Source organism: Phoenix dactylifera, chromosome 8, assembly GCF_009389715.1.
Source record: "Phoenix dactylifera cultivar Barhee BC4 chromosome 8, palm_55x_up_171113_PBpolish2nd_filt_p, whole genome shotgun sequence".
NCBI classification, from domain to species: domain Eukaryota; kingdom Viridiplantae; phylum Streptophyta; class Magnoliopsida; order Arecales; family Arecaceae; genus Phoenix; species Phoenix dactylifera.
The window spans coordinates 24,186,502-24,208,681 of NC_052399.1; the positions used below are offsets into that span (position 1 = coordinate 24,186,502).

The 22,180-nt window shown below is 35.6% G+C and overlaps 1 protein-coding gene across 2 annotated transcripts; it reads left to right on the forward strand.

Moving 5' to 3' along the window:
- The first annotated feature begins 962 nt into the window (after window positions 1-962).
- Window positions 963-21,568, forward strand: LOC103708454 (phosphoribosylaminoimidazole carboxylase, chloroplastic). 2 transcript variants are annotated; one of them, XM_008793393.3, is made up of 17 exons: window positions 963-1,366; window positions 2,483-2,698; window positions 2,822-2,933; window positions 4,731-4,793; window positions 4,878-5,016; window positions 8,755-8,810; window positions 12,173-12,246; window positions 12,396-12,543; window positions 12,673-12,846; window positions 13,959-14,046; window positions 14,146-14,262; window positions 14,922-15,019; window positions 15,134-15,251; window positions 15,345-15,439; window positions 20,635-20,741; window positions 20,841-20,953; window positions 21,040-21,568. In XM_008793393.3, exons 1-16 carry the CDS (start codon window positions 1,134-1,136, stop codon window positions 20,932-20,934), a joined length of 1,932 nt encoding a protein of 643 aa, XP_008791615.2. In that variant the 5' UTR covers window positions 963-1,133; the 3' UTR covers window positions 20,935-20,953; window positions 21,040-21,568. The 2 variants fall into 2 exon arrangements, with proteins under 2 accessions (XP_008791615.2, XP_008791607.2); XM_008793385.3 differs by having other exon boundaries at window positions 21,043-21,568.
- The last annotated feature ends 612 nt before the right edge of the window (window positions 21,569-22,180 follow it).

Genomic DNA, 22,180 nt, shown 5'->3' on the forward strand with positions numbered 1-22,180 from the left:
AGTTTAAAAGCAAACTCTATCCATGACACCACGTCCAATGCGAGTCGCATGTAGAACATATCTGTTCCAAATGGCAAACATGGAAGAATCCATGCACATTCCAACCTCCTCCCTCCTTGTAATACTTGCATTAATTTCAATTATCAGTCAACTCATGTTATTTGAGTTTTTTTTAATGGACTAATTTACATGTTCAGTGACACATAATGACTAGGAAAACAAGTTTTTTTGCACAGAATCTTGTACGCAAATAAGCTGGCTTTAGATTCGGAAATAAGCTAGATTTAGGTTCGGAAACAAAAGTGTTGGGCCTAGCATGGGCTACCCCCAGATCCTCTACGACGATACCATCTATGCTTTGCGTGGGCGCTCGATTCAACGAATTCTCTCCGGACATTTCCTTCCATAAATGCTAAATCCGAAGAAAGAAAGTATTATGTCAAATTATAATTTGGAGCCAAAGAACTGGATCATGTAAAAAATTTAAATAAAATAGATAGATAGACACACTGAATCATGTAATCTGAGTCCTTATCCGATATGAACCATAAACTCTTGATAAATATAGTCTTCATGTATGTACACCCGGGCTGGAAACATATTGCATACTAGTATATTCATACAGATATTAATCAGAAACCAACTTATCCAAAATTCCGAATTACATCATATTTATAAATATAAAACAATTACAATTTATGTATTTTTAAAGAGTTTTTGATATATATATATATATATATAGAGAGAGAGAGAGAGAGAGAGTAGATATTATGATATTTAAATATTATAAAATTTTGAAAACTTCATAAAAATTAAAATAAAATTTCATTTATTATTTTTATTTTTTCAAAAAAATATATTCCACAACAATTAATTATTAAAATATGCGATATTACAATATATAATAATATAAAAAAGAAATTGCTGCTATCTCATGGGAAATCAAAAGAAGGGGAGTGTGCGTATCGAGCTCCTCACTCCTTTCTTTTCTCGAGAGGCGGACTGCGAGCTCGCCACGGACTCTGAGAAAAAGAGAGGGAGGGAGGAGGCCGCCGTTATCCAACCCCTCTCTTGCCTTGGAGAGCCTCTCCCTCCCCCTTCTCTCCGTTGCGCTGGCGGGCGCTGGTCCGATAATGATCTCGCGATTCGCCTCCTCCGCGTGCCTCGGCGTCCCCTCCGATCGACTCCCCGTCTTCTTCGACCGCTCCGCTCCCCTGAAACCCTCCTTCGCCGGTGGGACGGGAGTGCTAGGGTTTCCTTCGACGTATAAGAAGAAGGCTCCGATGCTGCCGCTCTCCTCTTCTCCCGCTCGATTCGCAAGGTTTCGTGCATCGGTCCAGCGGGACGAGGGTTGCGATTCAGAGCGGTAGGTTTCTTGATTCGACGAATCTTGGAGTTTTTATTTTTGGTAAACGAGTCTTGGAGTTTTTATTTTGGGTAAGCGAGTCTTGGAGTTTTTATTTTGGGTAAGCGAGTCTTGGAGTTTTTCGAAGAAGAACGCACCATCTGCTGTGGGTATTTTTCGCACAGGAATTTTGTCGAACAGTCGTCTTTCGTTCTACCCAGCTTTCTTGGAAGTCTTCTTGCCAACTAAAAAAGTCCTGTATTTCGTTCTGTATAGCTTTCTTGAAATGCTTGACCGCCAAAAATAAATTATTTTCATGTTTAAAATGGTTGAATTTGTCCAGTATCTAGAATTCTTCTTTTCCGTTAAAAGCTGTTTTTTTTTTTCAAAAGTAATGAAACATTTCTGGAATATATTGAGCCTTCTGTTCTGTATATCTTTCTTGCAAACCTTCTTGCCTGCTAAAAGATGATTTCTCTTTTAGAAATTCAATATCCTGTAATATATTCAGTATTTATTGTATATTTCTTTCGTGGCAATCTTCTTGCTCACTAAAAGCTGATTTTTTTTCTTTTAATTAAATATGGAGGGACACATTGAGTATTAGTTTTATATATTTTGTTTTTTTTAAAGAAGTATGTTAGGATTTACTATGTGGAGGTGAATGCCTATAGAATCCTGTTTAAGGCGAGGCAATGTAGAGGTTTGGGGATGGCTTTTGTAGATTCCTTGGTTAGAAAGATAAGGTTCCAATCTATAGAGAGGAAAGTTCTTATCCAACTCGGTGATATCCGCAAATTTCTTTCTACTATTACTTCATGGTTGCTTGATGTTTGCGGATGGAAATTAGATGTACAAACCGCTTGTTCTAAAATTGATCAACCTCTCTTCCTTTCTCGATCTAGGTAATTGTAGTTTTTTAAATTCCAGAAATTTTAATACCAAACGAGCTTGGACAATGCAATAGTGTACATAGATGTTCGGTTTGTGAACCAATTTGACAATTTAGTGCTTTATATAAATGTAGTTGCACGAGTAAATATGATGATGAATTTATGGTAATTATTTTTTAATGCACCATGAATTTTATGTATTTCAGTTACGCACTTCTGAAATCTACTTTTGGTACTGTTTCAGAAGGGATGGTATGCCAATTCATGGAGTATCAGAAACAATTGTAGGTGTCTTGGGCGGTGGTCAGTTAGGTCGAATGCTGTGCCAAGCAGCGAGTCAAATGGCCATCAAAGTAGTGACTTTAGATCCTCTCGAAAACTGTCCTGCAAGTGCAATATCCTATCAACATTTTGTTGGGAGTTTTGATGATGGTGAATCAGTTCGCGAATTTGCAAAAAGGTGGGTTTCTCCTGAACATGCTGACTAGGTCTTGGTATCTATTAAACTTTATTTTTTATTTTATTGCACCTTTATTTTTCTTTTCCATTAGAAAGATACTTTCTAAGACTCTTTTTCTTACAGGTGCGGCGTGTTGACTGTAGAGATTGAGCATGTTGATGCTGTTGCACTTGAGAAGCTTGAGCAACAAGGGATAGATTGCCAACCTAAAGCTTCTACCATAAAGATAATCCAAGTGAGTCTTGCTTTCTATGTGGTTGCCTGTTTTACAAAGCAAGATGATGAATTATTCAGCTCTTTGAATGTACCTTCCATAAGATAAACACCTCACTATAGACATCATTCATGCTGGCTTCACTGCTATTTTATTTTGGCAATGCTGGTGGATGGCATTAGAAGGGAGAGAAAAAAGATAAAAAAAATAAAGTGAGAGGAATTTGGTGAGAAGAAAGGAGAAAGGAGATGTGACTCTTGTAAAGAAGAAAGTAACTCAATCTTTCTTATTTAAATTTTTGTTCTTTTCTCTTATTATAATGAAATTGCAAGTCCTTATTGGAATATGTTAGTACGCACCCTGGGGGTGGGGGTGTCTGTGCCAGGGCTTGGCATGAATGGTTTGCATATATTATATATAAACATCCATTCACATCTGGTTTGGTAAGAGAGGAAGTGCTTGGTAAGAGAGGTGAAGAGTCTGGGTGCAGTCATAGTGGTCCCAGTAAAGCGGGGATAAAGCAGGTTTGGTAAGAGAGGAAGTTCTTGAACTAATTTGAGTTTGTCCTCATTTTCTTGATGTGAATCTTACTTGGAAAACATTTTTTTTTTAAACTAAAGGAAATTAGTTTGTAAACTGTAACAGTGGTCCTCATGAGATAGGTGTGCAGTGACTCTTTTCACTCCTTAAATAGCATGCTTTATGAGACCATTTAACTGAAATACGATACAAGGGGTTGCGATGCTTTATAAGACATGTATGTAGTACTTGTCACTTTAAAACCCTTGATAGGCATGTGATGAATGCAGAAATGAGGCTCAAAATCGGTCTTTTAATGCATATCTGTCTGGCCTGTTTTGACCTCCTTAGGTTTATTCCGTTCTGTTATAGTTTATTTATCTTTTGATCTTGAAATTTATTACCACTTTTGCAGAAGGCTTTCCCCTTTATATGCAGTTTACTTTGCTGGTTCTTAAAAAGAAACGTTATGTTACTTTAACATGTTTTTGAATATTTTATCTTGAAATATATGAGTGATCATTATTTCTTGTGGTTCAATGGAATAGAGTTAATTCTAGTAATCATTTATAACCCTAACTATATCTTATCTTATACTGACTAAGGTATGCCGAACTGATACCAGTAGACATATCAATCGTTTACCGGATTGGTTCAGTACTAGTTCGGTACCGGTCGAACCGGTACCGAACCGGCAACATAGCGCACGACGCGCTGTGGACAATGCCACAGAGTGGCATTTAAATGTCTTGTACCGGTGCTAACTGGTCCGATTTGCACCTGTACAAGGCAGTACCGGTGCTAAGCGGTCCGGTTTGCACCTGTACAAGGCAGTACCGGTGCTAAGCGGTCCGGTTCGCACCTGTACAAGGCAGTACCGGGTTTGTACCATTCGATTCGCACGGGTATGCTCTTCGTACCGCTCGATTTTGGTCTCAGGGGCTGGAACTGTTTTCCACCGCTGTACTGGACCGATCAGGGACCGGACCGGACCGGTACGGGCTGAACCGGCCGGTACGGGCTGAACCGGCATACCATGATACTGACTCATTTTTTGGGTTGAGGATTTTAACTATGAAGTGCAATGTGAATTGTTTCCTTTGGGTTTCATTAATATCTCAAGGCTAAAATACTTCACTTTCATTATCTCCTTTAGCTTACGAGTCTTATATGACATGACGCCTGTTACTCATGAAATCATCTTGTATAGGTTTATGTATGAATTGCTTTTAGATACTACCATATGCATTTTGGTTTGGATTTCATCATTTAAGCTTCACTTTTTTCATCTTATTGCAGGACAAGTATTTGCAGAAGGTTCATTTTTCTCAGCATGGTGTTCCACTTCCTGATTTTATGCAGGTTGACTGATTAGTTACTTAATTTGTGAAATATCATGAAAATTTGAACTATAACATTTTGATTTTGAAATTCTTTTCTGTGCAGATAGATGATTTAGCAAGTGCTGAGAAAGCTGGGGACTTGTTTGGCTATCCCCTGATGATCAAAAGCAAGAGGCTGGCTTATGATGGGCGTGGAAACGCTGTTGCTCACAACAAAGAGGATCTTCCTTCTGTTGTTACTGGTATGGCCATGCGCCAATCTCTCGAAGGCTTTACATGCTGATTTAGTGTAATGTGTTGTTGACTATTAGCATCTCGAGTTGCATAAGCTGTTTAGAAATTAATTTCTGTATCTGCAAGAGGACAGACTCGGAGAAGTGTTGATTATAAACAGGTTATTGGTTTCTTCGTGGTTTCACAAACAACCCTCTGAGAGGACATATAGGAATCTAGACCCTTCCTTTCTATATGCATTTGTTAATTATTTTTTCCCCTTAAAATTGCCATGCTTTAGATAATCTGGTGGATAATAAACTTTTTAAAATAGTAATTCTTACTTTTGATGGATTTTTCTGGAGTTATTTGACTTTATCACTGGGAATTATGTTTACTTAGTAATAAGAAATAATACTCATTTATGAGATTTCTCATTTAGGTCTCATGTATGCATCCTTGTTTGTTTATACATATTTAAACAGGTATTTTTTATAGATAACTAGTGAGTATATGCATGATACCGGTTATTTGAGTTACTAATTAGTGTTTACAAATAATGGCAGAGAGAATAACTACGAGAATTTGATGTTGAGAACAAGGATTCTAGAAGGTCATTGTACTTACGCCTATGAAAAAATAGAGTAAGTAGTCTTTCCATACAAACAATTAATTTGGACCAACCTCCTATTCTATTCAATAGGCTGTGTTGTATGAATTTCATAAGTTGTGCCTAGTCTTTGGAGCTTTCTCCAACGTCCAGAAGATTCTTTTTTGGGTTATACGAGCTTAATTATGGTTAACCATCAAAGCAGACTTCCTATTTAGAAAGTTGCCTTTTGTTTCTTGTGCTAGGCCACTCTCTTGATTAAAGTTGCCCCACTTCATCAATAGGTTTTAGGAGGTTGATGTCAGGGAGAGAGCTGGGTCATTTCTTTACTTGATCATACTTTAATCCTTATTGTGGCCTTATATAAGTAGGATAAGTCTTTCTGGTGAACATTTAGCCTAATCTCATATTGCTTTTTCTAGGAATTTGTCATGAATATGATTCAACAGTTATAAAATAGAGATAGCCACTCTTTCTCTCCTTCCTCTCCCACATGCGCATGCACGCAGACATGCATGCTCACTCACTCACATGAGTATACATGTGCATGTCTGTTTGTTCACCTACAGAAATGCTTGCTCAACTATAAACAGCCTATTCTATATGTAAAACAAATCATGTACACAAATAAGCATTTTACTTACAGGTGCAAGTCGTTGACTGAATGGCTAGTGCTTGTTGCAATATGGTGCCAACTTATTCTTACAGTTACTTGTTTTGTTTACACAAATTTTCTTTCCCATGTTGATTGTGGAGGAAGAAATATTGCGGTGTGGTTTACATACATACATAAATACATCTATACCTCTCTCTATACATATACATACATAAGTCCATAAATACATGTATGTATCTATGTATGTATCAATGTATATATGTGTGCACCCACACGTGTCATGGTTTGATTTTGGTAGATACATGCATGCATGGATGCATACATACATCTATCTCTATACATATACTGATATAAGTGCATGTATATATCTATGTATATGTGTGTCTGCACATCCGCACTCGTGGTGGGGTTTGATTTTTGGGTTTAATGTCTTTAACTAGGTTGGGACCAACTCTGACATGTTAGTTTGGGTGAGGTTTGGGTCACATTTAGTTGTTCAAGGAAATTATAAGTCAGTCTGGATTGTCATTCATCTGACCCATATACATCCTGTATAAACAGAAATATTTTTCTTGATAACAGCAAGCTATATCTTCTCAACATAAGCGCACCGATATTTGTATGAAGCTGACCTCATTCTTACTGGTTCTTAGTGTCAAAAAGTATAACTGATTGGGTTTGTGGTCATCTGCACATGCCTGTTATCATTACACATGCGTATCATATTCTACACAGTTTTTATTTGCACAAACTTCGTTTTGACTCTGATTCTTTCTTTTGTAGTTGATTGCAAAATTTGCTCAATAATTTCATGGACCCTTCTCAACTTATAGATGCAACTCTATAACTGAACCCATCTTTGATCAGAGAAAAAAAAAAAGCTTGGATGGTGATGGTTCTTTTTTTTTGTAACAATACTTTGATCCTAATTTTTTTTGGGGACATTTCATTATTTTGTGGAATATATATACATGAGATTATTATTCAAATACGTTTCAGACCTGATGAATGTTGACACTGTAGAATTCTTCAGTCAGTTTTAATAGAAAATTCCTTGCTTTAGGCTTGCATGAGCTTTGGCCTTGAACACCTTCTGTATGAAAGGGCAAACACAGAACCATAACAGGTTACTGTCCGCACAAACAGAGAGAGAGTATTGGATTTTAAAGATAGGTTTCCTTATTTGAATGAAGATTTGTGGAACAATGATATTTGACAAATATGATTCTGAAAGTTCAAGGACACGCCATTTATTTTTTGGTAATTTGTACATGATGGGAGGTGATTGCGTATGTGCTCTTCAAAAGTCATTCAAAGCTCTCTAGGAGTTCATACATCGAATACATCTCTCTTTTTGATGCCCAAATATTTGCATTTTCTTAAAATCATTGTACAGGCTTTTCAACGAACATGAATATCTTTTCTAACATGTTTGCATATCCAACAACACCCACTTGCTTGATGCCTCAGGCTTGGAGCACACTTGCAATTTACTTGCAATAATGGGTCTGTCTTAACATATTGTAAAACTAGGTAAGCAGATGCTGTCAATGGGCTTCCATTGTGCCACCTTACTCCCTTGAGTTCACTAATTCCTCTTTTTATTCTTGTGTTTCCATGATTATCTAATAGGAATATGCTTCATTGGGCTGTTAGATTGTTTGTTGCTTTTGTAATGGGTTAAGAGTTTCGGTCTTCTCACATGTCAATCAACATGATAAATATGACATTGTGTGGTTTAGTGATAGACCTGCCATTGGTTGAACTCCTAGGAGTGGTCTTTGTGCATTTGCACTTTAGGTTGACATTGTTGTTTGGTGATAGACCTGCTGTTGCTTGAAAATGCTAGTGATGGGCCTTCTGCACTTCTACTTTAAGTTGTGTTAAGAAGCACACCCACTTATTTTCTGTATAAATCAGTAACATATGAAAAGAAGAAATTATAAGAAGTAACCAAGGTCTGACCTTCCTGTGCTTCTTTTTTGCACTCTTTCGGGTGATTATTTTTGTTAGTTCTGAAAACACTACATATGTGAATTTTGCTCTTGTTTAGTAAGCAAAACAGTTCAGTTATACATTGTAGTCCTGGCACAAGTTCAGTTGTTTATTCATGATATAACAATTCAAGCTTCTTGGGGAAACTCTCTTTAAGTCTTATTTTTGTCATTCCATATCTTAAATGCTGGATCTGAAGGATAATATGTCATAGAATTGCAACCCATAGCAATGTCTGAACATTCTTATTGATTATTCCAAGTGAACTTTTGCCTGGGTGGGACTTTTCACATACTCTATTTTGGTAATTATTTTAATGTTTTTGATTATTTTCATGGTTGCATGTGACTCGTTGTACATAAATGTATTCATCAATTTCTTATGTTCCATCTGCTTAAGCATGTCATATAAAAATATTTAGATCTCTATTTACACTTACATTTGCAATACTGAAGAACAAGACATTCTTAACACATTGATTTCACCTTGAACTCAAATAAAAGAAATGTTCTTCTCATTTTATCATCTAACTATATTTTCTCACAGCTTTGGGAGGATTTAATCATGGCTTATATGTTGAGAGGTGGACACCATTTGTGAAGGTTAGTTTTAGCTCTTTTCTTAAACATGAAATAAATACAAGCTTATGGTTGCTGAATCTCTCAGGCTTATTATTTTCTTTTCGGAGCAAATTCCTTTAAATATAAAGGATGGCTTCACCTTTAGTTGTAATGGTCTCAATCTTTTAGTTATTTCCTTTTACTTGAGCAACACGATGTTTCAGTTTTGTGTCATGGGCTATTATTTGTTCCAAAGTCCATAATTTTGGTACTGTGGACCGGTTAGGTGCCGTTGTGGTATTGATTACGCCCAAAGAATAATGCGGCTATCGCAGTATAGATTGGGGTGTCAATTCCACAGGGAGAAGGTAGAAACACTAAAAGAAACTACAAAACTAAGGAGAAATATCAAAGCAGTAAAACGTGATGTGAATGTTTAAAGTAAATTGACAATCAGATTGTAGTAGTGAAAAAATGTGATCAGAATTAATGGCAGCAAAGCATCGAAAATTCCTCACTTGATTCAGGTAATTCCATTCATATTTGATCCATTAGATAACTCAATTAGAGATCAGAGCACCAGATTCTCTAATTGAAAGATGTAGAATTATAATCAAAATATTTAGTGGTAATTCTAGAAAATCATTCTTCTCTTTTAAAACTAAGGATTGTTATCCTATTAGACTCAGTTTCAAAGACAAATATATACCCAATGTAATATTTCAATAGAGAATCACACTAACTAGATAAACAATCAAATCTGGACATAATCAAGCACCTCAATAATTTTATAGAAAAAGACATGGATGAATCTATGAAAAGAATCAGTTCAAGATTATTCCGACACAAGAAAAGATCTATTGATGAGAGATGATAAACAAAAATTGTATGAACATGAGAATCTATTATATAGATCAAATATAACTGAAACTACCATCATCCAAGCGAGTTCATCCCTAGCTTCACCAAAGAATTAGCTCTCCATGAATTTGTGTCTCCTCTTTATGATTTCTTTGTAATGCCGCCTTTTCTCCTTCAGAACGGCGAGCTCTCCCAAGTATATATAGGGTTTAGGGACTAAAAACCCTAGAAAACACGGCTTAGACACGCTTGCATGCATTTTTCCGACTTTACCCTTGAGCACCAACGTCAGCATGAAGTTTGGGAGGCTCTTCAGATCGCATCTGATCTCCAAATTTCACGTTCTTATAGTCATTGGAAAGCCCTGAAAGTCTAGTTTCCAACAAAATTTGAATCAGCTCAATTGGACTTATGTAGCTCCCGTAATCATCAAAATACTATGCAAAGGTTCGATCTGTCAGGGCCCAGGCTGGCAGTTTAGGAAAACCTAACTTTGCAATGTCATAACTTTCTCTCCGGAGCTCCAATTGATCTGATTCTTGATGCATATGAAACCTCAACATGTCTACTTCATCTCCACCAAGTTTCATTTCATTCGGACTGCAATGGGGCATTCAATCTTCTTAACTCCATTCCTACAATAAAATCACCAAAATCAATTATGACTTGGATAGCTTGTGAAGTAAAGCTCATATTAGAAAAATATCATAAATACCCAAATCATGCTTAAGTCTTAACAATTTAGCCTAAAGTGGTTGTGTTAAAAGGTACATTTTCATGCACCTATCAGGTATGGTACCGAGCTGAACCGTACCGACACTTGGTGCATAGATGCGTACTGGTTCAGAATTGGCTAAATGTATTTTGCTTTTTTGTCAATTTGTTTAGTTTTTAAGATCATTTTAACATTTATGGATCTTTAAATTATGACTTTAAGGGTGTTTTAGTTTTGTTTTATTTCGTTTTAATCCTGAGAGAGACTATATAATTGTTTAATGGACGCAATTCTAATAATTAAACATAGATTTGTAACTTGGTATGCAGATGCATATCATTGTATTCTATAGTTTTTGTCATCTACATCTTTCTTTCAACCATTATCTTCTTCTTGAATTCTTGCTCTTGACTTGTCACCCTCCCCTTACTTTCGACTCTCTTTGTTTTTTCCTTTTCTTTGCCTTCATTTGGTAAATTTTTTTAAAAGGGCATTTTAGTGCATAAGGCTCAGTGTTAGATTTATGCAGCCTTACCCTACATGTGGAGAGGCTTTTTCCCTATTTTGAACGCATGACACCTAGGTCACATTGGAGTAACCTTACCATTGCACCAAGGCTCACCTTTATTTCATAGATTTACTTTAGCTACGTTATCCCGACATACAGGCGGACATGACATCCAAACTCCAAAGATCTAGTTATTGTCTTGCTTCTCAGTGCACCTCTCTGTATCTATTTAATATCGCTGCCCGATTTTCAATCAGCTAAATAGGCATTACTCTAACCAGTCTTAGCTTTTTCTTAAGCTTTCATTTTCTTTATGTAACCATTTTTCCGATCAAGAGTTAAAACATTATAGGAGGATTCTAAGGTTCCTAAACGATAAAATCCCATGGATGAGATGCATTTTGCTCTTCAATATACTAATATGTGAGATCTTGCCTTCTCCAATCACTATTTTATGGAAAGTGTTTTTATTTATTGATGGTTCAATTAAGTAATACAAAGCTCGGACAGTGGTGAATTTGTTTTACTTGAGGGCATGGTTTAGTTTATGAAAAAAGTTATTATTAATGGCGGGCAAGATTTTTATTTAAATATTATATGTTGTGGTTGAGTGTATTCAATAGTCTCTCTTCTAGATGAACTACAGAGAGCCTCTTTCATGGGATCTATATGTGAACTACATGTCCTAGCCTTTATCATCCGCTATAGATTTGGAAATTGCTTTTTTTTCAGGGCCTTTTAAGTAGGGCAAAGATTTTAAGTTTTTATTACAAACCTCATCTTGCCATCAAATATACGAGTTTTTCCTCACAAAACCTCCCATCCCTTCACAATTTTTGTAGAAAAGAGAGGAGAATGGCATTGCGCCCTCTCCTCTCTTTTTGGTCCCAGGATGGCCCAAACAAGTTTGGAGCGGTTAGGGCTGGTTCACACTGATTCCCAAACCGGGAGGCCAAAATGACCTGGTTTCACACCTCTTTGGGTTGGTACACTCTGAACAAGAGGGTCAGGTCGGTTTACAGGCCATGATTTGTTATATGTTATTTATCTTCTTTTGATTTTCTTTTGCTTTTTGAATGATGTTCTGCTTGTCAGTGGTGTATCATAATGGTTATCTGCATATAATAAGATGTGCCCTCATATGCATATGCATGTGCATATATGAATGCATATACATATAGGCATATGCATGCATATAGATATACATATACATGTCGACACACATATATTTCCATAAATGTATCTATAATACTGAAAAATTACTATCGGCTTTGTGCTTAGTTTGAGGTATGTAACAGTCTTTCCTTTCTTTTGGTTTAGGAGCTGTCAGTCATTGTAGCAAGGGATAGAGACAACTCAATACAATGCTATCCTGTGGTCGAGACTATTCATAAGTAAGAAGAAAAAAATCTTGTTCTTTTCGCAGCTTTTTTCTCTTGTTCCACTTTCAGATAATGAAACATAATATTGCTAGAAGGCCTTGCTTCTCAGGACTTTAGAGCTTTCCATAAATAATCTTCATGTGGATTATTCTATTTTTCAGGGATAACATCTGTCACATAGTTGAAGCTCCTGCTAATGTATCTGGGAAAATAAAGAAACTTTCCATTGATGTTGCTCAGAGAGCTGTCACGTCATTAGAGGGGGCTGGTGTTTTTGCAGTAGAACTATTTCTAACAAGAGATGGACAGGTTTATCCTTGTTCCTGGCATTGCCGCTGGATGATATGTGAACTTTATTTGATTTTATTGTTATTCTGATAGTTTGGCCTTTTTGTGCATGGCCTTGTGGCAACTCTTTTAGCTAACTTATTTCACTAGGTTTTATTGAATGAAGTAGCTCCTAGACCTCACAATAGTGGGCATCACACAATTGAGTCGTGCTATACTTCACAATATGAACAACATTTGCGAGCTGTTCTTGGTCTTCCACTTGGTGACCCATCAATGAAAAGCGCTGCTGCAATCATGTACAACATATTGGGCGAACATGAGGTGATATTTCTTTCATAAGGTGTCTTTATTTTTTTTTTTCATGTTGTATATTTGTATGTATATACTGCATTCATTATCAATGGCTTTCACTTTCTTGTGTTTACTTTTGAAATTACACTGGAAAGCCTCAAATAGATCCTTGGCTTAGTTATGTAGTTGAGAATTAGAAGACATTCATCATTTTGTTTAACCTCAACCAAATTCTCAACTTTTTAAGAGTTTCATGGGATCTTGGCAATACATTATAATTTTCTCATTTGGTTTGCTTTTGGCTCTTTGTTTTTTTTTTTTTTTTAAATTGATGTCTTAGAGATGAATGCAGTACCATTTATTAAATGTTGCCCTCTCCTGTTGTTGTCTAGATCTGGTCTAAGTTAACCTTTTGGAGCAGTGTCCCTTTGACTGCATGACCTTAAACATCATGATCTGAAAGATCAATGATTCACTAACAAGCTCACTCCATAGGGTCCATGAGAAACCCTTTCCTGCCAAATGTTTCCTTCCAGGAATTAGGCTTCATTTTGTAGGAGATTGTTGCCAACTTAAGAGATTGTTGTAAGGTATTGTATAATTTTGACGTACTGTACAGCATTCTGTGATGAGGCTTGACAATTTTGGTTAAGAGATATTAATGTTGTGACATTAGCTGATTATGCAGTTGTGATTCTTGAATTTCTTTTTCTTAGGTACGAATTGCAACTTAAGAATTTTTATCATTTAAACAATTTCAAGAAATAGTTAATCATTTGAGAAACACCAGTTTTTTAAAACGTGTCTCTGAAGATATCTGTATTTTTTTATTTCTCTGCTTACTCCATGAATTCATTATTGCAGTAACCTTATTTTTATTGGATTTGAATCAAATGCTGTCAACATAGTTAGAGTAGTTTTTGACTGTTTTCATATTCTCAGCTCAAAAATTAATTGGTTTTGTCTATACATATCTAAATTGATAACTGATTTTCTTTTTTAAGTTATGAATGTGATTTTAGCATCTTAGGTAATTTTGATCTTGATCAACTGTAAAACTCTTTGATGGAGTCTGGTTCTTATCCGTGACGCTGCTTGTTAAACTGGTTTTAGTTTTTATTTTGTTGAAAATGATCTTCTAGGGAGAAGCAGGGTTCTATTTAGCTCATCAGCTGATTGGAAGGGCATTGAATATTCCTGGGGCCACTGTTCACTGGTATGATAAACCAGGTCAGCCTAATATGAACCTATCTCTTGGTCATGGGTACTATAGTAGTTCTATATTCAGCTTGCTTTTTCGTGCCATAACTGTATTCAGCTTTCTTGTAGAAATGCGGAAGCAACGAAAGATGGGTCATATCACAATTGTAGGCCCTTCAATGAACATTGTAAGAACACGCCTAAACTTAATGTTGGAAAAAGAAACAACAGGAAACCACGCTGTAGGTGAGCAACTTTTTTTTTTTTTGTGAATAATTCGAGTAGTTCTTTGTTTTCGTACATTTCATTAGAAACTGGAGTGTTCTAATAGTTTCTTATGTACTATCTTAATTTGAATCATGGTTTACTTCACTGGAAAATTCAAAAATATTATTCTGGAATTTGAAATGCAAACTATGCTTGTAATATCACAATGTTCATGTCAGTTCTTCTCAATGAATTGTGATCAGCAAATCTGATTGTGGTGGATCTGTTTCAATCTCTATCAGCACATCATCTTTTTTCTCTCCCCTGTTTCTAGGGTCCCATCTACTTTCATGCAATCTACTTTTAGTTTCTTTTTTCTAGATTTTATATTCAGATTCACCCATAAATCATATTATACACGAAACAGTGAACATAATCTTGAGGGATGGTGCCGGATTATGTATTTGATTCCCATATAAATTTATTATTGTAGATGTGCTGAATTGGGGTCAATTATTGTGGCACAGTACTTTACCTTTATCGTAGATATCTGATTTTATTAGAAAAGTTACTGTATGCTGGCAAAAAAAAAAAAAAACTAACCATTTTTATGCATTTTAAAATATTTAGCCATCTAAATTTATCAATCTCTTCTTGTACTTTGTTTGCTAATATTAATGCATGCTTGTTCGATGCAGTCAGTCCACGTGTTGCTATAATAATGGGATCTGATTCAGATCTTCCTACAATGAAAGGTGCCTTGGAGATTTTGAAAAATTTTGATGTGCCTTTTGAGGTTTGCCTTCTGTTCTTGATAATGCTAATTCTGTGTATATGATTATTTGAAATCTATGCTGTTTAATCTAAGCGTGTCATATAATGTTATGTCATTGTGTATCAAACTTTGTAGGTCACAATTGTTTCAGCACACCGTACGCCGGAGAGGATGTATTCTTTTGCTACATCTGCAAAAGAAAGAGGTATCCAGATAATCATTGCTGGTGCTGGTGGTGCAGCACATTTACCAGGTTAGTTGCATATAGCTATATGAGTACACTTTGCATTATATTTCAACTTTAACTGATATTGGTCTCATATAGAAGAGTCTTGACGTGTTCTAGGAATGGTGGCTTCATTGACACCGTTGCCTGTGATAGGAGTCCCGATAAGAACCTCATCATTGGATGGTGTTGACTCCCTCTTATCTATTGTTCAGGTATCTACAGTTTCTTTCTATTCCTTAAAAATATTTTCAAAGCATGTGAACTTGGAGTAGATACAATGGAAATTTTTAACAAAGGTTCTTATGTTCCCTACAGTTTGTTTTTAATCTTTAAACATAAAAAATTGTATATATGTCCTTGGAGGCTGTTAGTACCACAAAGAACAATGCTCAACTATATGTATTCGTGACCTCATGATCTGCATACCTTGGCAATTAAGCTTGGAGATCAACAATGAATGGAATGGCACATATGCATATTATTGCAGAAAGAATTACCACTCTTTTTACTCACTAACACCAGGAAATGAAGTCAAGCTCTTTAATACAGCTTTGCCGGTAAAATTCTTATTGTAATGTATTCTTCCCTTTTTTAAAGATCTTTTCCTTTTTTTGTATTTATTGATATTATCTTGATATAAAAGTATTTTTCTTTTTCCTTTCGAGTCCTCTTGGTAATTTTTTTCTATGCACGCTATTATTGCAGAAGAATGATCTAAAAATTTGCATCATTTTTTTTGTTTAGTGCTCTACAAAAAACATGGGATCTTCACATATACACTGATATAATTTGAATACTTTCGATTGGCTCTGTATGATTTGGTTAGCTTGCCTATCATCCCAACTTACGAACTCGTCACATAAAACTCCTGATTTGCTTTGAGAGAGAAAGCTCCATTATCAGATATATGTAAGTTTAACACATGAGATGATAGATGACCTGTTCTTTTTTGTCTAATGGAATATGTGCTCATATATGTCAACATTAATATGATTCAAAATATCTCAAACATTTTCTATTTAACACTTTTTTCCCTTTGTTCTATCATTTTGCACGAAGTACTTATCTGATCTAAAGCTTCCTTTCACATTGTTCAATATCTGTTTTCATAATTTTTTATTATGCTTTCACCCCATCTTTCAACAAAATGATAGATATGATCCAACAGCCAAATTTCAATTAGGAAGTGGTAGATTTGATTATTTCACTAGATCTCCATCTACATTCCTCTGTCAATTTTTTATTAGTTTGCAATTTATATTTTAACTTCATAATATCCATGGAGAAATGATGATCTGATTGAATTTGCTGTGAAAATATTCAAGCGAACTTTTGTAATGTATGATGGTGGTACAAGGGTAAATTTCGCCTATGTTTAGATATAACCTAGTGCCCATTATTGGACAACTAAACATCTTAGTTTGAACTATAGAGGTTACTAATGTAAATAGCTTAAGTTTATGTGTAAATCGTTTAATCACTAGAATTTGGCATGTGAAATGCATGCAAGTTTTGGAGGATGACTATGCTCATTTCAGACATTGATAAGTTGGTGGTAGGTTCTTTTGCAATAGATGTCTTTTTTAGTGTGAATTATTTACTATTTATGATGCACATGAATGAATCATGTGAAAGAATATATGTTGGGTTTGATGGCATCAAGTTATGAAGGTATTAGGTTATTTTTTCATGCCAATATGTTTCTTTATTTATTCGTTAGGTGTGATGCCCATTACTGAATTAAGGTGCATCTGATTCAATACAGTCTACTGATTTAAGCAGGAGTTTTTGATTAATGGTTCTGAATTATTCTGCACTTGCAGTGCACATGTTTTATCCATGGGGAAGGTGTATTTGGTAAATGGCTTTGGTTATATCATAATATTTTTATTTTTAAGTACTAGAGAATTCTCAATTGGCATGATTATTTTGTTTTCTCAAAATTTTGGAAATGAAAAAGTTAAGGGCTCATTTGGCATCATTTTTATGTCTTATTTTTTATTTTTAAAAGCAAAAAAAATTAAAGCAACCAAGAAAAGAATTTGTTTGATGCTACTCTCTTTATTTTCTATTTTTAAAAGTGCTTTTCATTATTTCTAAAAAAATAAAAGTAAGAAATTCTTTCATTATTTTCAAAAAGAGAAACTCATGTTTTTACCACAACCACCACCACCACCATCTTAGCCACCACTGCTATCGCCGCCGCAGTTGTTGCCATCGCTACCATCCTCGCCGCACCATCGCCACCACACCATCATTGTTATCATCTCTAACTCCGCTATATCACTAGCACCTCCACCCCCACTGCGATCCCCATCACTGTTACTACCATCACCACTTCCACCACATCGCCGCCATAACCATTGTCTCTTCCACATCGTTGGTAACTTGGTACCCTTGCCACCACTACTATCTAATTGAATGAGTGTATCAGATATTCTAACAGCTATGTTAGATACATGCTTAAGAGGGTACCTCTTGACTTGCTCCATTGTGACAAGAAGGTCATGAGTTTAAAATGAGGAAACAACCTCTCTGCATATGGAGGTTGCATACACCCAAATCTCCTCAGACCCTACAATGGCGGGAGCCTTATGTACTGGGCCACCCTTGTTTTTTTGATGTATGCTTAAGGGATCTAAGCTTGATTTGCATCTCACTTGATCTAGCTAAGGATGAGTTCAAGTAATAGACATGTCATCAAAACCAAGTTTTTATGTATTGGTGCTGGTGGGCATGCCGGTCACCTGCCGGCATGGCGCATGCCATGTCATGACGAAATGCATGCATAACCATGCTAACAAATAAGATTTACAAATCCCATTCAATTAAAAGGATTAAAAACTTAAATAGGTGATATGGCAATTTGTGCCAAGTGGTACTAGCCGAGCATAATATGTGCAAACTAGCACAGATTGGCATGGACGACATGTGAAACCATAATTTAGACACCAGGATCACCGATTTACATGTCATTCTTAGTTTTTAGAAGATCTTACGAATGCTGGTCTCATCCCATTTGTATGGGTTTAACTTATGGACAAAGGTATAATCCAAAATAGTCTGGGCACCATTTTCAACCAAAAGCAAGCATTTAAGTGCCACATTCTTCGCTAGGGTGCCTCTGAGCAAACTTCGGTAGAGTGGATTACCATAGGGAACTGCTTTTATGTTTAAGGCCTAGATTATAAGCCAAGAAAGTGGAATGAAAACACTAGTTTTGCATGCTGTTTGAGATATTAAAACAAGACAACTTAGTCTAAAAGCAAACCATGCCAGAGAATTCTTGTTAAGAATAGGACCATCAATCAATACCAAAAAAAAGGAATACCAATTCAAAATGAAACTATGCAACAATGCTTACGGTGGTGATACCAGGAGATAGATGAAAATAGGGAAATTGAAGAAACGTGATCCTTAACATACATTGACATCGATAATTGAGAAGTTGAGAAGTTCTATTTTACTAAATTTAAAGGATGTTTGGAGAATTTGCTAAGAATTATGAAGAATGGGATTGAAAAATTAAGGATGGTGGCATCAATGTTTGGTCAAGATCTGCATTAACCCTGAATGAATTATTTTTTTGTGAACCGTGGATTGCCATGTTCATGGGGAAGCAAGTGGAAATGGGTGGGAAAACTATGAAGCATATCTATCTTAAAATTTATTGTCATATGATGAATCTTCTCATTCAATTCAGAATGAGTCAGATAACTTGTTAGTATTCTTTTCTTCTTGTAAGAAGCAAGCACCATATCAAAATGTTTCTTGAAGAGGCGTATTAGTAAAGTGGAGCCCCAAGAACACTTCGAACGAATCACTTAATAATGACCTAAATGGTTCTGCGGTCATTAACCTTTGCCGAATTTGTTTGTCAGTGCATGGATTAGTAGGGTACCTGACAGGGTCAGAAAAGTTCAATGAATTATCACCTTGTTATGTGCACAACTAAACATACTGATAGCAAGCATATATGTATTTATGTGACTGTATGACTTGTACATTTACATGTATGATATATGAACAAGATTTTTTTTTGAGTCATTGGGGATTTTACCATCCCCAGTCAAATGCAGGAACAAGAACAATGTTATCATGTTCAAGATTTTCAGCTTTGAACATAAATTGTGGGTGTATTTATCATTATAACATACACTTATCTTTATAATAAGACACATGTTAGGACATCTCCAAGGTCTGCCTTTATTAACTGTGTTTGAATTCTGAAATTGTCATAGTTGTTATTATCAAAATAAGCAATTTGTCTGTATTATCAACTTATCATTGCATTTTGAGCTATGACTAATTCTTTTCAATTACCTCTAATTGTTAGTCAAATAGTTCTAAATTCTCAAGTGATGGAGGGATTTAAAATTATACTTTAATTTGCATATGTCATAGTGAAGAGCTGATGAACTTTAAATTTTCCCTTTTCATTTTCAATTTGCCCTGTTAAAAAGAAAAAGCTGAAGGGTTGACATCAGATAGAGTAGAAAGAAATCCACATTTTTCTTGTGGGTGACTAAATAGCTGATGTGCTGTCTGGGTAAGAAAGAGACAGCCCTCTCTTTCAAGGTTTCAAAAATGGCATAATTCCATTGTAACAGACCCCACTGAGACTGTTATTGACCGTTATAATGGTTTCAGTAGCTGCTATTTGCCTTGAAAAGTACTATTTCAATTTTTTAGTATTAAAATTATCAATGTTATGTTAGCTGCTATGATAGTGTTGCAACTGAAAGTAACAGGCATTATGCTTGATGAAAAATATTATTTTTCTGACAGTAAAATTTCTTTTGGAGGGGAAATTGATGCAAAAGTTTTAAAGTTTAGAAGCCATAGCACTTTACAAAACAAATGAAAATAGTGGCTGTTATGTATGTTCTAATAGAGCAATGCTAAAATAGTGCTTTATAAAGGCTGTTTACTTTTTCCCTGTTATTATGTATAATAATGTAAGAGGGGGATATCAGAACTGTAATTACAGCCATTGTAATATTATAAGGGCTGCTATTTAAACCTTACTCTTTTTCTCCCCTTGTGCAGGAAGTTACTGATAACCCCCCAACCTATATATTGTAGCAGTTAAAAATGAATCTAGAACCTCCACACTGGAACTTCATGAGTTGGCGAATAAGCAGACGGACAGTATGATTTAGCAAAAAAATAAAAATAAAAACGAGAAAATTGCATAATATCTTGTTAAAAATGTTGTCATGACCAAGTCGGCCCAGTACTGGGTTTGATATACATACGTACATATTTACATTCATATATGCATATGCATGCATATAATATTGATTCTATATTTTACAGCTCCTATATATTGCACAGCTCTAATTAAGCTTTTTACTTGTTAGATTAATATGGAAAACCTGTTATTAATGCTTGTTTGATTATATAGATGCCGAAAGGTGTACCTGTTGCAACTGTTGCGATAGGAAATGCAGCAAATGCAGCTTTATTAGCTGTTAGGATCCTGGCTGCTGGGGATGCTGATTTGTGGGACAGGTGGGATTCTTTGTATCCTAGATTCCCTTCCAACTTAATTTGATAGATATTTAGTGATTCTTCTTTTGCAAAATCATTTCATATCTGTATTTTGTACAGGGTGGTCAGTTACCAAGAGGATATGAAGGACACTGTACTGAGAAAAGCAGAAAAACTTGAGGGGGAAGGTTGGGAGAGATATTTGAATCTCTGATTCCCATGTGCTTATTCTGGTATAAGTTAGCCTGCATATCCATTTATCTGGTTTGTGCATGTTTATTTAATGGTTGGCTTACTAGTTTCTCATATGTATCTTAAGCAGGTGAGTTGTTATTATCTTTATCGCAAGTCCAGGATTTTTTAAACAATCAAAATCAATCAACAAATGAGACATGGAGTTCCAAAAATGAGACTCTACAGTACAGAATTTTTCTGCCACCCAACAAAGAGCACGATCAGCAAAATTAGAACATCTTGTTCAGAGAAAAATGATTCTCTCTGAAGGAGTGTCTTGTATCATTTGTATGTGATATGCTGCTGATAATTTCAGGCTCCAAATTCCTGGGTGCATTTGATTGTTGAATGTGTGGGACCCTTCAAAATTTTGTTTCTCTCATTTTTATTTAGAACTCATTGTTATGAGGATGGAGATTGAATTTGGTCTTATGCTGAGTTATAAGCGGAGCAACTTGTGTAATAGAGTGAGGCTGTACATTCTGCAGCGGGTGGTTGTATCATCATAAACAGAACCTTTTTTTTTCTGATTGTAGAATGTATCCAACTTTGTTGTATCCTACCTTCATCCAGAAAGATGGCACCATATTTATCTGATGGTGGTTGCTGGTTAACTTATTTTTTCTTGGTAGTTAGCAAAAAAGAAAAAATGTTGGCTGTCAGGATCTTGGAGTAAGATGTTTACTGTGTAGAACATACTAAAGCAACGGTGGGAAACAACGTCGAAATGAATGTGATACTTCATAAATATCTCTCTATATGCTAGAGAGTGAAGATATAGAGAACTTGCTCCGAAGGTCAAATCAATGATTTTTGTCCAAAACGCCTCCTTTTCAAGTGAAATCTGTGGCTCCATTTAGCAACAAAGTGAGTGCTATTGAAATCAGCAAAAAGGCTGTCCCTTAGCTTTTCAATGTAATCGATCATGCAAGGGATAAATTGGGAGATTGGAAAGGAATGTGTTGATCAGAATTAATCATGCTAGCAGCAGATAACTGAAAATCTTTCTAACCTGCAATCCTCATCATTTTTTCAATAAGGTATATCCACTCCAGATATATTTCATGTCATTGAGTGGTACGCCCATATAATGAATAAGGAAATCTTGTAATAAGGAATTCATCATCCCAAAAAACTTCCCCTGCTCGAAAATGATCTCCTTACTGGATCCATGAACTTAAATATATACATACAACTTCAAGTTATATATAATTAATCTAAATGCA